At 43.0% G+C, this 23797-nt stretch overlaps 1 protein-coding gene and 1 long non-coding RNA gene across 5 annotated transcripts in view; one reads left to right on the forward strand and one right to left on the reverse strand.

The window, feature by feature from the left end:
- The window catches only part of LOC121084392, a 56301-nt gene that overhangs the window by 21560 nt on the left and 10944 nt on the right, over positions 1-23797 (reverse strand). For 3 of the 4 annotated variants that reach the window (XR_005826709.1, XR_005826708.1, XR_005826706.1), the window contains one exon: positions 6488-6566. The exons of the other annotated variant lie outside the window; for it this stretch is intronic. This is a non-coding gene — a long non-coding RNA (uncharacterized LOC121084392). The remainder of the gene's footprint in view (positions 1-6487; positions 6567-23797) is intronic. 4 annotated transcript variants of the gene reach the window in all.
- Positions 1425-22014, forward strand: COLEC10 (collectin subfamily member 10). Its single transcript, XM_040585780.1, has 6 exons — positions 1425-1866; positions 13237-13308; positions 14776-14847; positions 16817-16870; positions 18091-18186; positions 19652-22014. The coding sequence occupies exons 1-6, from the start codon at positions 1719-1721 to the stop codon at positions 20041-20043; spliced, it is 834 nt and encodes a 277-aa protein (XP_040441714.1). The 5' UTR covers positions 1425-1718; the 3' UTR covers positions 20044-22014.

Here is a 23797-nt window from a genome sequence, read left to right on the forward strand (position 1 = left end):
TGGTACGACTCTATCCATCTATAATCCTGGCTTTCTCTTTCCCCCGCCTCTAGCTGTGGTGTATCCGTTATCAAGGCCACATTTGAGGGTGTTAGTTAGATGACATTCTTTAGGACAAAGACTGCTATTTATTTCTGAAAAGTACTGTATACAGTTTAACAAAAAAGAAAAGTGTTTTGAAAAGTGGGACAGTCTGTGACCAGGCTAGAAAGAAAAAGGGAGAGGAGTGTCTTGACCCCTCTTGGGACTTTGGCCAACATTTCATCCCAGATGAAAGCTTGAAATCAAAGCCTTCCTTCAGCCTTTAAGAAAAGGTATTTGCTTTTACATCAGTGTTGCTACTTATTCTGTCTGCCAAAAGGATGAAACGTTGTACGGCCAGGAACTAATACTATCTTAAATAATGAAGAAAGCATCTCAAAAGCTATGATCATAGGAAATACATTTTTTTGCCTAGAATGGAAAGCAAATGTGCTCTCACATGCTAGCCAGTTCAAAAGCATAGTTCAGCTTTTCAAGTAGCTGTCTCCTTCATTGTGTGAGAAACCAGAAGTTAATGACATTCCTGAAAAGATTACAAAAAGTTATCTCCCCTTTCTTTTCTGCCAGGCTACCTCGAATGGTCTGCTGTCCTTTGTTACTGTGCCCTCCCTAAGAGAAAGCTAGACTTTTTTCTGGGAAGGGATTTCACACGGATGGATAGCTGTCACAGCTCCTTCCAAGAGGGTATGTAGCAGTTTTGCATGCTACCTGTTCCTCTGTCCAAGAGGCCTCCTACACCTGGTTTCAGCACCCAACTGAAAACCTGACAGCTGCCTCAAGCGGATCTGAACCACCAGCAGCTTCCTGGACAACCCAAGGATGACATTCTTCTGGGACCTATGCTACGCCACTGTCCAGCTATATGGCCTCTCCCAACACGGGGGAAAGGTGGTATGAGAGGAGGTACTGCAGTCAGTCAAGCTCATCCTGCTCTGTGACTTCAATCCTGAAGTCTGTACCGTGTCTACCAACATAATCCGGGCTTGGAGCAATCGTTGTGGAGCAATCTGTCAGCATAAAACCATCACTTGTGGGTTTCTGGCTTGAACACCCATTGATAACATCAACTTTTCATTTGCTACTCTGGGGACAATGCATACATGGCACCCAAAAGGAGTGAAATAACATCAGTGACTTCCACCCACAGCAGCCTGGCAGTTTGTCTGTTGTCACTAACAGTCTCCTTGGAGGAAAGTTTTTGTGGTAAAGCCTCTCTACATGTTATATGGAGTCTGCATTACTCTTCCAGCACACAACCAAACACAAGTATCCTATAACTAATAAGTACTCACTTGGATGCAATACTGAAGTCTTTTGTCTCTTGAGTAAGCGAAAATCTGGGCATGAAGAGCCAGTGCAGAAAGGAGAAAAAAAAATATTACAAAAGAGATATTCCCATATATTGAAGAAATTTTCCATGCCAAAAGCAGCTAAACATCTCACAGATAAGAGATAAATTGGAATAAACAGCTGTCAGTGTTAAATAAATACCCTGGATAATGTGCAGGACAGAAATAACTACAGCATCGTCAAACTCCTTTCTTCACTTTATTTAGCTGTTCTTGCATGTAGCTCCCAATCTTTGCACTGTTTCAGTTAGCAGAGCATTTATTTTTGAGTCAGCTGCATTTGTTAAGACTGTAACAACGAAAGGCATTTCCTGAGAAGCTGCAAGGATGAGCAGCAAGAAAGAACAACAGCTAAGGAAATACGGGATCCTACTAGTGCTTTTTATCTTCCAAGTTCAGATTTTGGGGTTTGATGTTGACAATCGACCTACAACAGATGTCTGCTCGACACACACAATTTTACCTGGACCAAAAGGTGAGGAGTATCAGGTTGCTAATGCTGAGACCAGTACCGATAAAGGCTGATTTTTAAAAATAGAGACATGGAGGGCTTGTGGCATGGGCTGGGGATGAAAGATGTGAATTATTGCAGACTGTACAAACATCTAGAAAAGTGGAACTGTGATGGGGGAAAGTGATGAAGCAAGACTTAAATTTGCTTTTCTTTAGTTTCAGCAACTATACTCTCATATATGTTAGACATGTCCTTTTGCATCTTTCTCCAGGCACATAAATCTCTTCTTGTATTCATCACACAAACAGTACAGCTAGCAGCCACAAATTGAGCGACTTTGTCTAAAAATAGGCACCTATTGTGAACTGTGAACGGTTCACTTTGCACCTACAGGTAGGGAGAGATATGCTATATTTAAAATGACTGAACTGTCATTATTTCCAAATGTTTACTTGTAAACACAGCTCTGCTGCATTCATCAGACCTGATCCAGCAGCTGTTGTTGAATTAAACGGGACCTTCGCTACAGATTTCAGCAAGAACTAGATCAGCTCTGGCATGTGCAGGTCTTTTATCTTCAAAACAATTTGCAAATATCTGAAACCAAATTTTCTGCATTAACTTACTTTTTGTGTAACACAACTAACGTTAATGGAACTGCCTGGAGGGTATCTTGGCCAAAAATTAGGTCCTTGATGCACAAACCTATCTTGCGGTGACGGACCTAAAATACATATTCCACACCATGGCTATTGCAGTTTGAACTATTGCTTTCTTTTTAGTAATTTATTGTAATTTTTCTATAGGCTACAGACCGAGAGAAAAAAATGCAACTGATTTAAATTTTAAGCAGAAAAAAGATTACCAAGTCAAAAGCACTGCTACAGATTCATTTGTTTTTATGATGGATTATTCAAATGCATGTTGCTTAAAGGACCATTTTTAATCAGCAAGTTAATTCCTTTATGATTACAATCCAAGCTTAAACTTTTGCTGCCACAGCATAAATGCAGAGAGATGTAATGATCCCCAAGGGAGCTAGTGGGAGTTTGTTTAGTTAGTATCTGAATAATGGCAGGCTGGAGAACAAAGTTTGACAGAATTGTGTTTAACAAGTCACAAGGCTAATGAGGTGGTCTGGTGACAACACAAGACTAGCTGAGACTCCAGCTGGTTTCTGTGGTCTAGCTTGTAGAGGGAGCATTTAAAGGTTAAGTATTATGGTTCTTTGCAAGTGTGATCCTGAGAAAGTCAGGATTTAGTCATTACCAGTCAGTCCTGCTGCCTCCTGGCTGACACCAACACACGAGAGGAGCCAAACAGTATATTGGCACGGTCCTCACTACTACTTTAAAATTAGATTACCATGCTCAAGGTCCACAATTGGTAAAAGGAGTATCAAGAAAATCACCTCCAAATTACTGGCTCACATCCATTGCAGGTCATCAAATACATTTTGCAGTCTATGGTGATACATTTCTATAGACTAATTTCAGTTCCTACCAGCTGAGTTCATCCAGGACGGTTGTTTTGAATGCCAGTCAGCTGGGCAATTAAAGACTTGAGCAGGCTGAGTTAACTACCCTGTTACTCCCCAGGCATCCCTTGCTTTCAAGGATGAGGCATGTTGACCTAATATGGCAGAAGAAAGTCTGCTCTGCTGCCAGTTTTCCTCTATCTATCTTATGTCTGTGGACTCAGAACACATGGTCCCCAGTTTACAATCACACCACAGCCACAGGCAATATTCTGCTGCTCAAACTTTAATATCAATAATGGACAAGCCTCTGACTTTTGTTACTGTAGTTTTATTTTCTGTGCTACATCTGTTGTGGCCCTTTGTTCACCATTCTCCCCAAAATGGCTTTTGATCTGCACAAGTTTCTATCCCTCATCTCCATCCACTCAGCATCTTCAGCTATGGTAGAGCACAGTGGTGCTCCCACAAGACAGAGGTGCTGAGCTTGCACAGTATGTTGGCCAGCTTCTTAGCACCATAGGTAACAGATTCCTGTTGTGGCAACTTCCTCCTTTCATATGAACGTGGAAGTGTCTAATGGGCCAAAGGAACTAGAAGTGCAAGGAATTAAAAGGTATTCAATAGCTGTAAGACTTCCTATACCTCACCTATCCCAGTGCAAGGCACGAGTTGTCCTGTAAGCTAGATCTAATCCGTGGGCTACCAGTGGGATGGTTCCTGGTGCTGTATGGCAGCCATACTGCTGTTTCCATCACACAGTGCAATGGAGAGGAGAAAGCTGAGAGAGAAATGAGGTTGTCTGGAGAGGCTCAGAATTTATAAACTGCACTGTTTCTTGCACTGCTGGAGGTCGCATTTCTCCATTATGTAGGCATTCACAGTTGCTACAGAAGCAAACACTCAACTCTTTGCATGCTGCCCCTGAAACTCACCTGTTCAGAAAGGGTCATTATTGTTGCGGAGAACTTGTACAAGCCACAGGTAATTTGTCCAAGTTAATTTGTGCAAGCCAAATTCTTTTCTCCTTCAAAAATATACTCTTTGTTATGCTCACACCTGAGATGTCACAAGAGAAGTATGATATGAGTGATGGGATGAAAAGAAAGGGTAATTCCAGGCTGCCTATCAGGAAAGTCTTCAAATCGGTTGTGACAGTCCCATCAATTGCCAAAAAAGCATGAGGCAAAACCAGAGGCCTTTCTGTATAACACAAAGAGATAGAAAATACTCTGGAAAGATGTAGTCTCCAAGGAACAGAAGGAATGCAGTAATGGTCCTGTTAGCCTTTTGCACTGTCTGTTGCAATGATAGAAGTCAGTGTGAATTAAACTGCTCGGCATTAGATATGAATAGGAGTTGGAGTCTGACCTCTGGTGGTTCTGCATGATGCTAGCCAGGTGCCTTGCAATCCCCTGCATCTACCTGCTGTTTTTCTATCACTGGTGCAAGCAAATGAAAGCTGAAGTCTGTTTGTAAAGAATTATGCAAGTAAATTTTCTAAACGGGCACTCCAGAAAAAGGGAAAAAATAGAACAAGAAAAAAGCAAAAGCTGGCACTCCTTTCTGAGCTTCCTTTTCTAGGTGATGCTCAGGTTTCTTCTCAGAAAGTGGGGATTATGTTAATGAATACAGCCCTAGTGCAATAGCTGTCTTGTTCTACCTTCCTGAAAAAGCTTTTGAGGTACACAGTAGTCTGGCTTCAATAGAAGTTAAAAATTGAAATGTGTGAGGAATTTTATAGGACCCTTATTGAAATACCCTAGGAAACAAAAAATTTAAAATTAAAAAAACACACATGTTTTGGACCAAAACAGATTTTCAGTATTCATAAGTAGTGACTCTTTGTGTTTGATCTGAGATGTTTAGGGACAGCTTGGTCTTAGCTGGACTGCTATGGCACAGGACCTCTAAAAACTTACATTAGGTAATACTGATCCACAGCTGAGTAACTAAGGCAATAAGGGCCAATTTCTGTACCCCACTGACTTCTTGGACCCGAAGAGAACCAGATCAAGCATAAAAATACCCAATTAATTTCTCAGAGCAGCCAAGTGCTTGGCATAGCAACATTAGTCATGTCCCTACCACTTACTTTCTACCCTTCCAAGCCTGGAAGCAGGCTGGTCTGTTGCTGCTGCAGAGAGAGGACCTGGAACTGTGGGGAGGCAGCAGATAATGCAGTGAGAGCAAAAGCACAAGTTGTTGGTCCGTGTCCTGGCAGTGGCAGGAACACCAGGTGCTGCTCCCCTGGGATTTGCCTTCGACTGGTGTTCTGGCTCTGTCCTTTCTTCTAGCCTGCTCTTGCCTGGAGACTGCAAGCTCCGTTTTGTCTAACCTGCAAAGGAAGCTTTAAGTGAGCTGTCGACATAGATGAGATGGGTCTGACCTGCTCTGCATAAATCAATAAGCAACAATATGAGGGCAGAAATACGCAGAGGGCACAAAACTTTGACTCATAAACTCCCGTTAAAAGCATGAGCAGGATGAAAAGATGACTGTGGTGGGGGCTGGCTCTGCAGAAGCTGATTTCATGTGGATTCATGGAAGCTCAGTGCTTAAGAAGCCTGGCTCTAGATCTTGCTGTCACAGGTCTCAGCTCATTTCCTTTGAAATCCAGACACAGGAACTTCAAAGGTCTTGAATCAGATCCAGGTTGAGAAACTGGAATGAGATGAAATCTGAAGAATGCCGGGAGTTTCCCATAGCAATTTAGATGTAAAACGTTTCCTTATTATTATTTCTGACAAATGATGCTTATAAACTCTGTGACATTGGCTGGTGCCTCAAAATAGCATTTACTGTGGTCTCCAGTATAGCTGTCCATCTCTCAGCTTTAATTGTGCTTACGCAATTCCACTCCTGGAAAATCTCAAACTCTCTCAGAAACCAGATATGCTGTTATCCGCATTTCCTTCTGAAAATATAAAATGCCTTACCACATCCTATAAGCTGTTCAAACCTATAACTAAACTTCCCTCTTAGCGCCTCATGTTTGATCTGAAGAGCCCTTTAATTTCAACATAAAATTCTATTTTTCATGGCTTTTAGACTTCTTCATTTTAGCAAACGTTAAGTTTCTGAAGTTTATCAGCCTGGACTACAAAGCATGTATGTGGGGACTTAAATACACAAATTCAAAGATACTGGGTCAGTACTTCTTACCAGTGTCAGTCTGATTCCTCACTGAAGCCACTGTATTCCACAGGTCTCTGAGATCATGTCAGAATGGCAGGGGAACAGGCTGGGAAAATTAAATCAGGCAGATCAAGTAAAAGGAGACTCAGGAATAATTTAAACTATTTCTGTGTTATTAAAAAGATAACGTATGTCCCAGTCATGCACAAAGGCCCACACTTTCGAACAGTACAAGTCAGCAGAGCTTCAGTGAGCCTAGTGAAGGCTTGGGTCTGGCTCACACAATGCGACAGGAGAAGAGGGTGTTTCTACCGAAGTCAATGGATGTTTGTAAGTGGAAAGCAGAAAAGTGAGCAGGGAATCCATTTATTTTTGAAGACCCTTTCTATTTCATCAGGGAAGGGTTCCTGTTGTCTAATTTGGAGCCGGGTGAAGACAGACGTTCCAAGAACGGTGCAATCTGTGGGAGCCCTGCATATTCCTGCAGGACACCTGGGACAGTGACTAGTTGCAGTTGCACACTACAGCTGCATTCATCTGTCAGGTGTACAGATGTACACACATCATCAACACTTCTGCTAAAAAGGGAGGCCCAGCATCTTCTTCCCTCACTCTGACCACGCTTTTCTACCTTCACCTTGTGCTGCCTCAGGTGTTTACTCATCAGATTTTTCCCTGAGCCGATTAGCTCACTCACTAAAAATGTGTATTTGCTTTATTGATATATTCCTGTTTAGTGAGCTGAATTCCTTCAACAGAGAGTCAGAAGAGTGCTCAACATCAGGCAGAGGGGAAGGAGGCATGCGGGCCAGTGCTGAGGGCTGAAGGGGGGAAGGACAGGGAAGAGGACATCATGTCAGAGAGGCAGAAAATGTCAAGAATTGCTGTCCTCCCTAGCCACGTATAGCTTGAAAGAAAGAATCCCCACTGCCACAGGAAATTTCCTAAGGATCTCAAAGACACTGAAAGTGAAATTAGAGGGAATCGTAAGGCTTTCCATTGATGTAGCTGTGACGCGCTTGTACACTGGAAAGACAAACTGGGCTGTATTTGCTTATTTCTTGGAGTCCGTGACTCCCCCTGGTGACAAAACCTCTCAACAGAGACTGCATGCGCAAATGCTGCAAAGGTTCCCCGTGCTCAGGGTCACTCAGTGTCTGTAGGCTACAGAGCTAATTCTCCAGCTGTCTTCCAGGAGGGCAAGGGATTCGGTTGCTCCTGGAGGGTTCTCAAGGCTTCAGAATGATGCACATCTCCTTATCCCTTTAGTTTAACACCCAGGACAGGCAGAAGTCACCTACACTCTTCACATGCTGTCTGTAGAGGTGGGGAGGGTCCCCACGCCAGTTCAGGTGGAACTATGAGCATGGAACATGGAGCTCAGCAGGACTGTCCCCTGCAAGATCAAGAAGGTAAAACTGCATAACAGATTCCATACAAAGCCTTTGTGGTGGGACGTTGGCTAAGCCTAGGAATGCTAAATGCATCCAAGGCAAGCAGTGCAAAGCATCCATGTGCATACTGATCAAAATTCAACATCCTTCCCCCCTCTCACAGCAAGTAAGTCATGCCCCCAGGGCTTCTCAAGGACTTTTTGGCTGGTGGTGGCTTTTTTCAATTCTGAATATGCCCAGCATAAGTGATGTTTCTATTATTTGAAAGCTGGGTATGCCCTAGAGGGTGGAGGAAGGTATACCTGCAAAAGAGAGGCTGAGAGAGCATTAAGATTTCTGTAGTATTTTTGGTCAGGGGACAGGAACTGGAGCTGACATGAGGCCATGACTTGCCAGCACACCTGATGAAGCACCTCAATAAAACCCTGTGTGGACCCTGGGGAGTCTCTCAGCAGACCTCTGAGTGAAGAAACACGTGCATAAACCCAGCTAGAAGTCTTCTCCCAGCTTTAGCCTTTAGGCTACCTGCAGACATGCTCTCACTCTGATGCAGGGCTGTCTCTATAGATAAATGTGGACTACATAATCCCCAGGGATTACACCCTGCTTCTCCAAGAACTAGGGTCAGCCCTTGAACACAAGACTTGGAGAGTCACTAAATATATGTGAACAATTTAACCTGAAAACTTCCTTAACTGGTGAATACAAACCGGATAAATTGCCTACAAAAGATTCATCAGGGAAAGCTAAGTCACTTGAAGGTCAGTAAATTCTTACTAATTATATCCTTACCAAATGCAACCTCTCAAAACTGTGTTATTTAGTGAAACTCCTAAAAAGGCAGAACCCCTTTCAACTGCCTAAAAATCCTGCTGATTATTAGACCTTCAGCATTTTCCTGAGCTTGTTTATAGGAGAAGGAAGGAGTGGAGTTCCCTCTCAATTACAATTAGAATTTTCTAATGGCTGCAAAAGTCATTTACTGCTTATGGCTTCTGCTTTCTTTCTGTCTTGCACAGTCCCAAGCTGGAGAAGTTTAATAATTTATTGTTCCATGTGTTCATTTTAATAGTCTGGTATTTTAGATCTGTAACACAGAAGTGAATCAGCTTGAGGGAATACTAATAAGGTTGAGAAATGGTCTTGCTTCAGCTACTGGGTCCAAGTGCTTCACCCATGCTTCAAATGCCACTGCAGTGCATTCTCTGACATCCTTGCAACCACAGTTTTAAGGTGACGATCTGCTAATTAGGTTAAAACTTAACCTGACACTGCCTCAAGTGTGAAGTAGCACAAAGGAGAGGTTAACACCTAGGTATAGACTACAAGCATATGAAGTCAGGGATCAGAAGGGAGTTTTTCTGTAAGAAATCTCACGTTGCACAAAGCACAGTACTACAAAATTCAAAAACACATTACAGAGTACTGACAGGATTTAGATTTTTTCTTTTTTTTTTTCTGGTACAGTACAAAAAAAGTGCCTAATACAGTGGGATTACCTGTCCACGTGAAGTCGCACAGGAAAGGGAGGGATACTTCCAAATTAGAAATGAAGCCAGCTCAACCCCTGCCCAAAACAAAGCCGACCACCCCCTCACAAGCCCTCCTACCTGGTTGCAAATCATAGCGAGACCACACGGGGGGAGCATAACCCAAGGGTTCACGTGTCCTGCCCAAATCTGAGAGCACTGTAAGCAACACCTAAAGGAGGTCACAACGCATTTATAATTCTAACACTGTATTAGCAAGCACTGGGCTTAATCCAGTCTTAAATTAACAACGAGATGGTACCACTAATTAAGACTGTACTTCTACCCTTGCTTTGTAATGGCCTACCCATTCTCAGGTGCCGTATAGGGAGAAGGGCAGGATTTCCCTCCCTTACAGACACACAAATTATCATTCTTCCCATTTTCCTATGTAAAGAACCTACGGCAGAGTGTAGCCAAGATGAAACAGGTGGTAGGTCTTACTTCCCTCTCCCTTAGGCTTTTAGAGGGCTTGAATAAAAACTGGGACTACATGACATTTTAGCTATAAAAGTTGAGACACTCCCTAATCTCTCAACACGCCCAGAACAAACTTTCCCACACCTTTTACCCCTCTCACCTGTCGGTGCTCAGTCTGATGGCCTATACAGGGCAACCCAGCTTCATCTCCAGCAGCCCTGTGTGTGAAAAGCTTGTTCTAAAGTCTCAGAAAAAAGCCACTTCAGTGGCTCGAAATGTTGAAAGTGAGATCGGAAGAAAACATCTTTGGCAAGTAATCACAGCTTCTTCACTTGCATATTGACTTTCTTTCCTGGGATCTATTTCTAAGATTAACTGCCTAAGCAATGCTTCTTGCAAAAAAACCCCAACCAACCAAACAAAAAAAGCATCTTTCCCACACAGAGGTTTTCCTTCTGCAGCAAACAGTTTCTCTAGAGCCTTTAACCCAACAGAGCAGTCTGCAAGCCACAAAGAATGGAACCAGCTGGTCCGAGAGGTGACGAGGACTGCCAGGGTTACAAGCCCTGGTTTGGAAGGTCAGTAGGAATCTGGTTTGCTCTCCTGTGTGACACAGGCCAGAGAAACTCCCTCAGCGTTTCTACACCAGGCACAGAGTTACAGCGTATCTTACACAAAGGAATTTATTGCATGAGACAAGGTTGGACATGAAAAGCCTCCTATGTCCCCCTCCCCTGCCAGAGAGTGCAGTCCAATTGTTAAATATCCCCATGTTGCATTTCTTAGTCAGGACTCATCCAGCTTTTCCAGCCTTTGAATCACACCCTTCTTCCTTTCTGTTATTACAAATCTCCGCCCTGTACAGGTCTGCAGACAGTGATCAGATCAGCTCTTAACCTTCTGCTGGAATTTCATTTCTCAAGCCCTTTGTCAGACTCTGGGAATCTTTTCTGAATTTCTGAACTACTGAGAAATTACTTTTGCACTTTTCTCAAGGGTTTCATAGATGGGTTTGGAAAGGACAATTTCTTGGTTTACCAGTTGTAAATGTTGTTAGCACTAAGGTCAACAGCAAAATTAAACTGCACGTTCCCTGGCTCTGCTGTTTGATGATCTGTAGACAAGAACCCAGTACAAGCAGGCATCCTTCCACCAGCTCCAGGCTCAGCCCTGCAGCTTCAGCTGCATATCTAAGGAGGTTGGCATTTGGAAATATATAGTGATTTTTCCAGTATTTTAAGAACCAGTGAAAATAGAGATGTTTAAAATTTGTATTGCTGACTGCTTATAGCCTTTTCTCTTCCTACTTTGTCCTGTAGCAGACGGTGTTAAAAACAAACAGGGTGCCTGATGGAGCCAGCATACACACCGTGTCATGCTTCCTCCCGGTGCATCCCTCTAGTAAATGCCTCCTCCCCCAACAGTTCAGCCCTTTATTTTCCTCAGTTTGCAACACTGGCCACTCCGCCGAGAGGGCATCCTGACTAACCTGCCTTCCACCACAGAGTCCCAACACTGAAGTTTTTTTCAGGGTACAGGCACAGACTCAGCCCAGTCCATGTAACTGACATGGAAAGGAGCCGAACAGCTAATACTTCATTTTATATGCTGCAATTCATACACATCACTTCTCATCTGTCATCACCCCACAGAAGAGCCCACAACTGATACACATCACTTCTCATCTGTCATCACCCCACAGAACAGCCCACAATACGCTACAGCCCTGTGGCTACAGCAGTAGGAGAAGGTACATCAGGAATCAGTGGGCAGTATTTTTCTGAAAATAAGAATGAGACTCAACAAAACTATCAGTCTTCAAGCAACCATGGGAAGCTATTTTCTTCACCAGCACATAATTAAATCACTGAGCTCTTTGCCACAGGATATTTATTAAAGGGGCCAAAAATATAAATGGGTTTAAAAGGCACAAGACTCATCTGTGCAGGGAAGAATCACTAGTGGCTGTTCATGAGTGATCTGGATGCGGTGCTTGGCTCAGGCAAGCCCTTCAGGCCCTTAAACCACTGCATGGGTCATAGTCACCTTCAGCACACCCAGTTCCCTGAACACCTTCTGCCCAGGCTGGAGGCACCATCCTCAGGGAGACAGGTTATTGGTCTTGTCACATAATGTTCAGGCCTCACTCTGGAGGCACCATCCTCAGGGAGACAGGTTATCGGTCTCGTCACATAACGTTCAGGCCTCACTTCTCTTTTGCTGACATCCAGGCAGTCTTCCCTCCCTTGGGCCTCCGATACGCTGCACTGCATGCAGCCTTTTCTCCCCTTCTGGGCTGCAGGCACAGACACAACTGGCTGCCACTCACACGTGAGAACCCGGCTTGGCCAAGTGACCGTGGCACTGCTTCCCACCGCACCGCAAGGTTTATTGCGGGCAAGGGCAGGGAACGGGGGGAGAGGGAACAGGGGACAGAGAGCCCGTGGAAGGCTGCTTGTATTCAATGATGGTCACTTGGTGCAGAGGGGTGCAAAGGTGGTTGTCCCCCACCCTCAGTATTTGTCTGAAAAAAAAATGCTGAAAGATGTTCTTGGGATTTGACTAAAAATGAAGAAGTACAAGGTAAGAAAATCAACTCCAGTTATGCCTCCAATTTCCTGCAATAATGTGAAGCAAAATTGCATGCTACCGAAGGAAGGAGGTAACATTTCTTTCCTACTAATTGCTGTCTTGCTCCTTTGGACTGTAAGTTGTTCAGCAAGACTGTCTCTTACAACAGTAACTATATAGTGCTGTACAGGAACCTGTGATATAGGGTCTTGATCTCATCTGGAGAAATCTCTGTACTACTGTAATAAATGCAATGATTTTACCTCTTACAGATACTCTGTATCTCATTTTCAAAATAAAGCATTGGAGTAATTGCAAAACACGCTGGTTATATCAACATATAAATGTCACTTGTCAAAAACTAAAGGCAAGACTTCTGCCATACTAAGGCCTATGCTAAGAACTATTTCAACATATTTACATTCCTGCATTCCAAAAGCATCTGCATACCTTGAACACAGAGTCACCACGAAGAGAGTTACTAGAAACAATTAATAAATTCCTATTGGTTCCCCTGGCAGTTCGTCTTTGTGCGAACAGATTTTCCAACAGAGAAAGACTGGCTTATTTATCTGCTTTATAGCTAATATGTCTTAAAAGGTGGGACTAGAAATTCGTGTTGTACAATTCTCATATTGGAATAGCCACTCCAAAAGGAAAGTTTTTAGCTTTCCCTAATGACAGTCAGATTCATCAGCTCTTCTCTGGAAATTTATCCTATGGCTACTGTGCCTTCAAGGTGAAATACAAAGAAATTATTAGGGGAAAAAAAATGTTGACTTTACTTTGAGGATGGATAGTTGCACTTACTGCACTGAGAGAAACATACCATGATGCTTTATTCTTTTTTTTTTTTTTGAAGGTGATGAAGGTGAAAAAGGAGATAGAGGAGAAGTGGGTAAACAAGGCAAGGTTGGACCAAAAGGACCAAAAGGTATTTATAACCATTTGTTGGCAGCTGCTAGTATATGAATGCCTTTATACACAACTGTACTGGTGCACAGGATCAGTTTAATGCTTTTCATTCCTGTTGCACCAGTGGATTTCACAATCTTGTCAAACATTAATCAGTAAACCTAACAATACTTGGAGAGCTTGGTGCAATTCCTACTGCTATGGTAATACAGCTATATATGGCAATAAATTCAAAGAGTCATGTAATAAACCAGTACATGCACTGCTGCTCTCTCAAGTGGCTGTCATGAGTGTGACCCAGAATGCCCAGATCGTATGTATAATCATTACCCAAATCATATGTATAATCAGAAAGATTACTGTTCTCTTACTGAAATGATCCTTTAGTTGAAACTGAATTTTGAGGGTTATTTCCTAGTAATAGATCAGGATGCTCAATAAAATTCAGTCTCAGTTGTCCTTGTTTTGCAGAAAAGCAAACAGAGGCATGTACTCTGACACAAGGTTTCTCTGATCAAACAGCATCTAAGCTGAGAACAAGGAGTTGTAGATGTCTTGGGACTCAGCTCTATTAAACCTATCCCCTGTCCATAGTGTGAGCTGGGCAGAGCATTCGGAAGCACTAGATGTGATGGTGTCAGCCTTGTTTGCATACTGTAATTCAAAAGCTTGATTTATCATTAGAATTTAATGATAATGCATATCCATGGTCTTTCTTCCCTGATAGTGGTTTCAGGCTAATCAGAAAAGTTTTTTATACTTTTATAGAAACTTTAAAATCGCCCTGTTATTATTGTTATAATAATTAAAAAAATATCCATTTTTAAATACATTCCTATGATTTTGCTTCTTACCTTAAAAAGAAGATCAGGTAAGATACAAGGAAATGGGGTAACCAACCATTTATGATTTTAAATTCAGTGCGGAAACTAAGATTCCCTAAATTGGGCTGTCATCATTAGCCAACTATTTTAGAACTTAAACTTTGTTGCTCTGAGGACTGGGAAAGCACATACAGCAAAACAAGAAGCTCCCTATTTGCAGTCCTGCTTTGAGAATGATTTCCAGCAAAGCTGTGAGGACTTTACCTCAAGTCAAAAAGGAAAGGCTTTTGTCTGGGGTGGAGAAAAAACCACCCAAATAAAACCTGCTGTTGGCCTGGTTTGGCTGTGAAGTAAAATCAGTATTTGAATACTCACTAACAGTTTTAGTTTGCATTTTCTGTAAGAAAACATGACGGTTTGGGGCATTTGAACAGGCAGCTCAGTTATGAAGGTGCCTTGCAATGTCCTACTGTTGTATCCTACAGTAGCACAGACCTGCGCTGTCCTCCAAACGCCCTCGGGGCTCCACTCATTTCAACTTTGCCACACATGCAGACTGGCCATGCTCAGGAAAAATAGCAGCAGTAGAGACCTAAATAGTGCCTTGGGAAAGAAATGACAGAAAGCATCCATACTCTTTTCCTCTTTATTTCTTCTCTTAGGAAACAAAGGACCTGTGGGGGATGTTGGTGACCAGGGAATGCTTGGAAAAATTGGTCCAATTGGTGGAAAGGGTAAGCTCTGGTCTGGGAATTTTCTTGTTTTTTCCCTCAAAGTAAATATGTATTTTGTGAGAGTTCCAGGTATGGAGTAATACCAAATAACGGCTGTGACCAGTGCTCTCCAAATACAGTTATGCCTAAAGATTGGTGACGAGAGCTGAGATATTCTTGTTTTATTTCCCACATGCAATATATCCAACTTACTTGGCTAAAATAATTTGCTTTATGAGTTAAGAAGTCAATCCTCTTTAATGGTAAAAGAGGAAGGAAGAAATCTCACCCTTGTGGAGTAAATCCTCTGAATGATCTAAAAGGGCAAGCCCAATTCAAGTCTCTGCTTTGGATGCTGAAGGCCTAAGTCAATATTCTGCTGCTGCTTAGGATGCTGCACCTTGTCTCCTGCCCTGCTGTGTGACATGTGAGCAAGTAACGCACAGGACAGCTCAGTAAGGAAAGGATTTTAGGAGTTATAAGAAAGCATTGAACATAACCAGGGATGACAACTACTTGCAAATCAAGGTAGACCCCAAGACTACCTGGACAATAATTTAATGAAATTACGCTCCAGTTGTCTGAGAAGAAGCTCAGGCATTCCTTACCAGTATTCCTAAAGAGTTGCTTAAGAAGAAATACTACTTTTGCCAGAAGGAGACCTGTCTTGAAAGCTGAGCAGGGACTCCACCATCCCCAGGGGAACTCTGTGGTCTCTAACCAGCACATCAATCCAGGTATGAGGGTGAGCAGGTGGAACAATCTGGGGAGCTTCTCAAGCCAATGTTTTTAATAAACCTTTGATGGCCTTTAGCCAGCCTCCGTGTCAGAGAAGAACAAAAGAATTTGGCCTGAGGGACTAATTTTCAGAAGCACCTAGACAAATGAAAACACAGATAGCTATCTCCTAAGATGTCTTCAGTCTCCAAAGGAGACTAGAATTTAAGAATCCCACAAATTTGTTATCTTTACCCGTAAGTAAACCAATGCCCTGAGCCTTCAAATCAAGCTCTCTTTCAACCTGAACGTATACTTTATTGTCTCCTAGTTTTCCTCATTTTCTTTCTTTTTTTCTGCAGAAGCAAAAGTCACTAAGTCACTGCTTAAACCTACCATTAAAATTTAAGTTCTTAATGAAGCAGCCCTGAAATTTCAGCTTGTAAGTGTGCAGTGTCAAGCAATGCCAATTAAAATGTCTTTTAAAACCCACAACCATATAAAGGAAAAAGCACATCAAAAAATAGCCATCAACAAGGCAGAGCAATCATTAGTATTTTTGACCTCTGAAGGTTTTAATTCATAAAAGAACAGCTGACATGAATTTCAGAAAAAGTCCAGCTGTTCCTGACCCAAATTACAGCTGAGATTTTTTAAAAAGCTAGTCACCTCCACTTATCTAGTAGCACAGCTTGGAGCAGTATTTCTACCATTTTTACGATTTACAGAAGAGGAAAGCATTTGGATGAAATAAATCGCATTTCCATGAACTATATCTGAAATTAAATGCTGCTCCTTACTGACCTTATTTTGTGCAGGTGCTAACTGCTGCCCACACGCACAATCTGTTGCACACATGAATTCAGCGGCTTAGTGCACATCACCCTCATGTGTTGCCTCAGCCCATCACGGAGCTACTGAACGCAGGGAAGGGCTCTGTCCTGCAAGGCAATGAGAGAACCCAGGTCTCACCTTTCAGATTTCTTGAGTGCTCTCGGCCTCTCTGGATCATTTTGCAGTTTATATTTAAAGTAAGTGGTACCAGGAACCAGCAGCACGCAAGATGCCTGTGTTATCAGCGAGTTAGCTATTAAAGGGTTCTCCTTATTTCAGTACACCAGAATTAATCATGGTTTGTTTGACTTGGCACATCTACCAGTACAGTACACCAGGGAAGCACACCATTAATATATTATTAAACAGGTTTTTCAAATAAGCTCCCCTGACATGTGCACTGTCTGAGATCTGAGAATATATTTTCCTCTTTATTCAGGTGACAAAGGAGCCAAAGGCTTATCGGGGGTTTCTGGAAAAAAGGGAAGAGCAGGTATGCTATGTGTCTTTCTCTGCAGAATGCTTAAGTCTGCTGGGTCTTTGATTTCAGGATTGGCTTGTCTTGAGTTTCAGCAGATTTTGAGGCCAATGGAAGAATTTAAGAATAGATGAAATGAACAAGAAGAGACTGAAAAAGTTTTGTTCAGCAAAATGAAGGCTTGGGTAGGGATATGACTGATGCCTATGAATATGCCAACATGCACAAAATATGGAGAAGAGTCACCTAAACTAATAGCAATGTTTAATATCATAAAAACTAACGCATACACAGGCCAGCAGTACATTTACACTAGAAACTAGAAGAAAGTGTCTGAATACCAAAGGCATGAAGTCCTTTATGAGTTTCCTAATAGGAGCATGGGGATGAAAAAATAAGTGATTTTAGATAAAGCAGAATCTATTGTCAAAGGAATGCAATGCATTTTCTTACAGGACGAGAATTTGGACCTGATGATCCAGAAAGTTCTTCTCAGTCCTAATAACCTTGAATGTTTTCCCACCTTGAAAATACAGCTGTGTTCATTTTTAAGAGATTTCATAAGCAATGCCCATTTGGTTCTTAATGGGAAATCATCCACAACTTATTTTCTTCCTGAGGATAACAGAGGAACAAAAAAAACCTATACCAAGCCAAATTTCATTTTACCAACAAATATATAACTGAGACTTCAGTACTTGAAAGTTATTGATTATTTGAATTGGTATTGACTGTTACTGCTGTACCACAGCTGAGTGCAGCAATTCACTAACATAGCCTTTCTACCAAAGTTTTGCCAATACTGTTTCTATTAGAAGGCCAGGGAACCTGTGCTGTTTACAGATACAAAGGTAGCCCTTCGGCATTCAGATGTAACACTGTAGTGATCACCATGACAAGTCATACCTCTGCAGCTAGATGGAATCGATAATGATGAAAGGGTCAGAGGATGTGCAAATCCCATACTGATATGGGTGGAAAGAAGATAGCTAACACTTCTATCCGTGTTTTTAAAAGCAGGGATTCTTAAGCCAGTTAGCAAGGGAGTGTACAGAGCCAAAATATTAAGGGGGTTAAATGAACAGAAGTATGGCCAGCAGGGCAGGGTGAGACTGGCTCTCTGCAAATGGAGTGGAGGTCTTCAGAAGGTTTGGAAGTGAGCTACAGATGACTCTCCAAGCACAAGCACAAATGCTTCTAAACAGATAAATCCTCTATCCTTTGTATTGCACCAGGCACGGTCTGTGACTGTGGAAGATACCGCAGAGTTGTTGGACAACTGAATATCAACGTTGCTCGTCTTAACACGTCCATCAAGTTTGTGAAGAACGGTAAGGATCCTTATATATTTGATGTGATTTATTTGGTTCCTATAACATTTATCATTGCTATTCTTCTACCATTGCTGCTCTATGGCCACATCCACAGGTGACCCAAAGAGAGGGTCCCACTGTGTGAGGCACTCTGAATTATTATTATACCTGTAAGGATATCAGCAGCAGATGACTAAAAGCAAAACCAATACAGAAATTACCAACAGCACAGCAGAAAGAATCATGAAAAGCACAAGGCACGGCTCACTAACTGCCTCTGCACCATCAGCCTGCTCAGGCTCAACAGCCACTCAGGCAGTGAAACAGAGAGGTTTGTGCCAATCTGCTCCAGACAGGCAGGAAAAGCAAGAGTAACCTCTTGATGTTTCTGCTGCACAGGAAGGCTGCAGACACAGTACTCCTAGTGCTCCCCTCAGTGCAAGCATCATTTTGCTGTAACAAGGGACTGACATGCAAAGATGTGGGTTATAAAAAGCCACATTTGCAGGCAGCACTGTCAGGCAGACCATGTAAACTGCCCCCACTTGAAAGGAAGGAAGTATATTTCCTGGCATAGCAGAGATTTTGAGAAGGCTTCACCCCTGCTTCTAAGACTAGGTCTGCATCAGTAAATAAAATGTGTTTGAGACCGTTCTCTGGCACTGTGGGCAACCAGCACAGAACAGCCCGCATCTGTGTTACAAATCCTACAAAACTGAATGCCGTAGCACCAGGAGTGTCCCTTTACTAACTCCTAAACTATTCCTGAGGTAACTCCTGAATTGTTTGGGAGAGTGTTAATCGCTCCAGGCCAAAGCTCTGCTCAGGACCATCAGCAATCCATCAGCAGGGACAATCAACTTCCAGCTGTCCAGGCTGCTCCTGGGCGCTGCTTGATTCGCTGGGATATACACTGGTTCAGAAGTTTGCCTTTTAAACCTGCTGAGCAGCCACAGTTTTCTTCCTAATCAATGCCACTTAATGGCTATAGCTGCTCTGAATATCAGAGCTGTATTTAAAATGTCTTATTTTAGCAGTCACATTAACTTTCCTCTATATGGAAAAGGCCTGAAAAACGATCTTTATCCTGCATTTCTATCCCAGGGCACTCTTTCACAATTTGTATTCAAAAACATGCAATGTAGGTGATCCAGAGTTAGACATTGCTATTTGACCATTCAGCATGCCTTGATTTGATTAGTACTAGATATCCATGAAGTAAAATTTAAGTGTCACAGCAGACACACGCCAATCAAGACTGAATAGTTCTTGTCCGAACGTGTGCAAGGTGCCTTTCAGTCCCATTCCTATCATCAGTTCCTGATCATGTCCTCATCGTTCATCACAAATTCGATGGTGGGAATACTTTTCCTCTCTCTCTTTAATTAGTTCAAATGTAGAAATCATCTCATTGTTATATTGGAACAGAAGCACTTTCAATAACCGTTGACATGCCGTTAAGCAATTGTTTTCCCCTTTAAAGTTATAGCAGGTATCAGGGAGACAGACGAAAAATTCTATTACATCGTGAAAGAAGAGAAGAATTACAGAGAAGCCTTGATCCACTGCAGGGACAGAGGAGGAACACTGGCCATGCCTAAAGATGAGGCAACCAATGCCCTGATCGCTGACTACATTTCCAACAGTGGCCTCTTCCGAGCCTTCATTGGGCTGAACGACATGGAAAAAGAAGGACAGTTTGTGTACGCAGACAACAGCCCGCTGCAGAACTACAGTAACTGGAAGGAAGGGGAGCCTCACGACCCAGCTGGCCGCGAGGACTGTGTGGAAATGCTCAGCACAGGAGAGTGGAATGACTCTGAGTGCCAAGTCACCATCTACTTCGTCTGTGAATTCCTCAAGAAGAGGAAATAAAAATGCCGCAGAATATGTGTGGCACCTGCTGTACATACAATAACCCTCCTCATTCATCCACTGTAGGGAGAGCAGACAACCAGGGACAGGGCTCAATCCAGCCTTCACTTCACTGGGTTAAGCAAGAGTAACTACTGTCAAGATGACAGTGACCATAAAGTCAGCACAGGTCTGCAGAGGGCATCCAGCTGGTTGGGAATTTTTAATTTCTATGTGGAATTTAAGGTGGGCATTTCTATGTGTAATTTAGGGACAAATTTAAAGCATGCAGAGGTGAATATGATTTCATTAATGCCAGAAATAGTAACCACTGGTGTATTAAGTTACTGATGTGCTTTGCAAAATTCACAGATGGGAAGAGTGTGATCTCTACTCATCTCTGACCTGCACAGAAGTCCCAGTATTTCCTTGGTGACTTCAGAACTGGGAGAACAGATTTGCAGTTTCTCTTAAAAATATCCTTCTTTTGCTAGAATCATATAGTAATTTAAGTTGGAAGGAGTCTCTGGAGGTCATCTGGTTGAATTGCCCATGCAAGGCAGGGCCAGCTACAAATTTTTATTAGAATTTTTTATACTCTCCTTAATTTGACTGTGCAATTATGTTGCCTGACATGCAGGGGAGGACTTGCTTATCTCTGCTTCCAACTGTCATCCATCAGGCTGATCTGAGGTGTGAGGAATTAACTTAGCAATCTGCATGCAAGCCTGCACAACTTGTAGGCAACCCGAGAAGAGATGGAACAGTTCTAGTCTCCGATGGCCCCCAAAATCTGTGAAAAATGTAGAAAACTCTAGCCCGAAGAGAACGGTGCAAAGGAAGCAACACCACTGCTGTAGGCTGTAAACAGACACACATAGTATCAGCTATACCAATGTGCATTGCTGGTTTAACAAGTGATTCTAGGAACATGTTATCCCCCTAACTCAGTAGCCAGTTCAACCACACCTGAATCTGGGGGATATTTAGGGGGATAAAGGCTATTCTATAGCTTCTTCCTATGTTGCAAAGGTGTGGGAGAGCAACTTAGTCATGCACTTTAGTGGGACTCTCCACAAATGATGAGCAGTAAGTGTGAAGGCGTTGCTGTCAGTGCCTGGCTACTCATATCTCCATGTCAGTATGCCCATAATGGATCATATTTTCCTGTCTTTGATAATACCGAAGAGGCTCTTTCTTCAAACACAGCAACCATTTTGCCTTCAGAAGCAAGCCTGTTCTTAGTCATGGTTCACCTTTCCTCACAGCAGAGGGTTACACAGTCAAGGGAAACCCCAGGGCCCCTGAAATGACGGTCTATAGATTTTGTTTCCTACGTGACACTAAAAATGAAGGAATGATATCTGGAGGCTAAGGAGAATGCTAGACACTAGGCACAGTGCAGCGATTTAGCCTGCAGATCACTCTGAGCACCAGTTGCACAGTCTTCGTCTGGGTATAAGGAGAGGTGGCCATGCCATCAGCTCGTAATGCAGAGGGTCAGCTCCAAGCCTCCCTTCTACTGCTGTGTACAACACTGCAAAGGGAACTACACATCCATCATGCTTCCTCAGCCTCACCCTCAACAAGAAAATCCTCCAAACCATTTAGCTGGTTGTTAGTTTGACTCCAAGCTAATCTCTGAGCAATGACCAGTGCAGGAGCACCCCAGGAGACTCTTGTGACTCAGAACCACTCTTGTAATCCAGTTTCTCTGCCATTTGTTCCTCTAGAAAACCACCTGTTGCTACCAGCAGATTACCTGTGTAGTTACACTCCTTCCTGGAAACTGTTCAGACCCGTGAATGAAGGGGTGGGACCACATTTCTTTTCATTGCTCCCCTGCTATGCTATGAGAGTATTTGGGCAAACAGGTTCACTTAGCACAAATAACTCATCCTGAATTGTTCCCTTCCTGGGAATTGATATTCCCCAAAACTAAGCAGAGTTACACTTTTTAGGATCTATAGTAATAAACTCAATTAAGCTAAACACTTTGGTTTTAGAATCATTAATGGGTTATGATAAAGAATTAATGACTAATTCAAGGCAAGGTTTCTTGAGCAAAAGTAATGCCTTTTAGAAGTTCAAGCCCAGGGCTGCTAGCCTCACTCACAGCAGGTCAAGTCCTTACTAGTCATGCAGAAGTGGCATAGTAACTTCCCTGTGGGTAGGCACAATCACACTGATACATTCTCCACACCTCATCTTTACTTCTAACCCAAAAAGTCACCAAAACATGCTTGCCAGACTGGGGGTTCAAACTTGGGAAACCTTCTGGCCATGCTGAGACCACTGGCTAACAAAATCCAGAGATGTCTTTAATGCTATAGTCATCACGAACAGGCCATTTTCCTGTTCTTTAGGAGGAATCCAGAGCTGAGAGAAGGAGAAAGAGGAGCAATACATTGCTGCAGGAGATCAAGCTCTGCCTGAGATTGGATCAGGTTCTCTCCTTCATGTACAAAATAAGGGAATACCTGTCTAAACTGAAACTCTGATACTTTTAGGAGATTGTGAGTTATAAGTAATCCTGGAGTATCCTCCATGTATGGGAAAGAGTGACTGTGGCAGCCTCTGGCTGTATGGCTGAGGGAAGCAAGCAAGGAACTTGTGCTGGGTTTCTGCAATAGAAAGGCCAGAACTGCCCAGTTCCTCCGTCCTCCTCCTCTCCTACCACACCAGCTTTGTCCTTTTTAAAATAGAAAAAAATTCAATAAAACTAACCCTCATACCTACTACGTATTCACATAACATTGGGCAAGGCTATACCAGTTGAAGCAAGTAGACCTGGCGTGGCTGTTCCTTTGCTAACTACAGAAGGGGGACAGCAGGGCAGAGGAGCACAGCACAGATGTTCAAGCTAGCCAGGCTGAAGTGTGATCAGCTGCTTGTGCAACCCGTTCCTGCAGCAGCACCGGGTCCCAGTTAATAACCTTTGCCGAGAAGCCTAACTCATAGGCCAAGCCAAACAAAAAAAGGCTGTCCCACACAGGAGACCTGGCAGGTAGGTCCATACAGCCCTGCACTGCGCCATGTGGACGCAGGCTTGAGCCTGCGCTAACTCAAATATTATAGCTGTGTTTTGCAGAAAAAAAATAAATGCTTGTTATAATTAAGAATGTGGACTATATCACAGGTTTTGCTGCTAGCCAATGGAAATTCAGTGTGGTGGGTAAAGTACCTTAGGTTTCTACGTGAAGTGGATGGAGCCAGGAGCACAGGAAATGGTGTCTGACTATTCAGGATTTATGGACTGTTAGAGCTTGACACCTAAATCATTTTACCCAATCCCAATATTATTTTTCCCCACGTTTTTCTTTCCATTATTCACAGGCTGAACCTTTCATGTTTTAATTTATGCCTGCTGTTTCTTGTCCTCCCAGCAATTACCACTGTGAAGAACCTGGCTTTCTCTTCTTGAAGACTCCCTCGTAGGTCCTGGCAGGCAGCTATCAGGTCCACCTAAAGCCACCTCCTCTCCAGGCTGAACAAATCCAGTCCTTTAGCTCCTTCTCACATGGCTCCAACTCCACCCATCTCAGAGGCCCTTAGCTGAACACGGCTCCAAAGTTTCAACACCTTTCCTGTACTGGGCGGGGAGGGGGGCTCAAAAGGACACGGTGTCTAGATGTAGTCTAACAAGTGCTGAGCAGGAGCACAATCCCTTTCCTCAAGCTCCTGGCTGTGCTCCCACTAATGCAGTGAGGATGCTGTTGGCTGCCTTTGCTGCCAGGGCACACTCCTGACGCATGGGCAGTGTGCTGTCTGACAG

Source organism: Falco naumanni, chromosome 3 (assembly GCF_017639655.2).
Source record: "Falco naumanni isolate bFalNau1 chromosome 3, bFalNau1.pat, whole genome shotgun sequence".
NCBI classification, from domain to species: Eukaryota; Metazoa; Chordata; class Aves; order Falconiformes; family Falconidae; genus Falco; species Falco naumanni.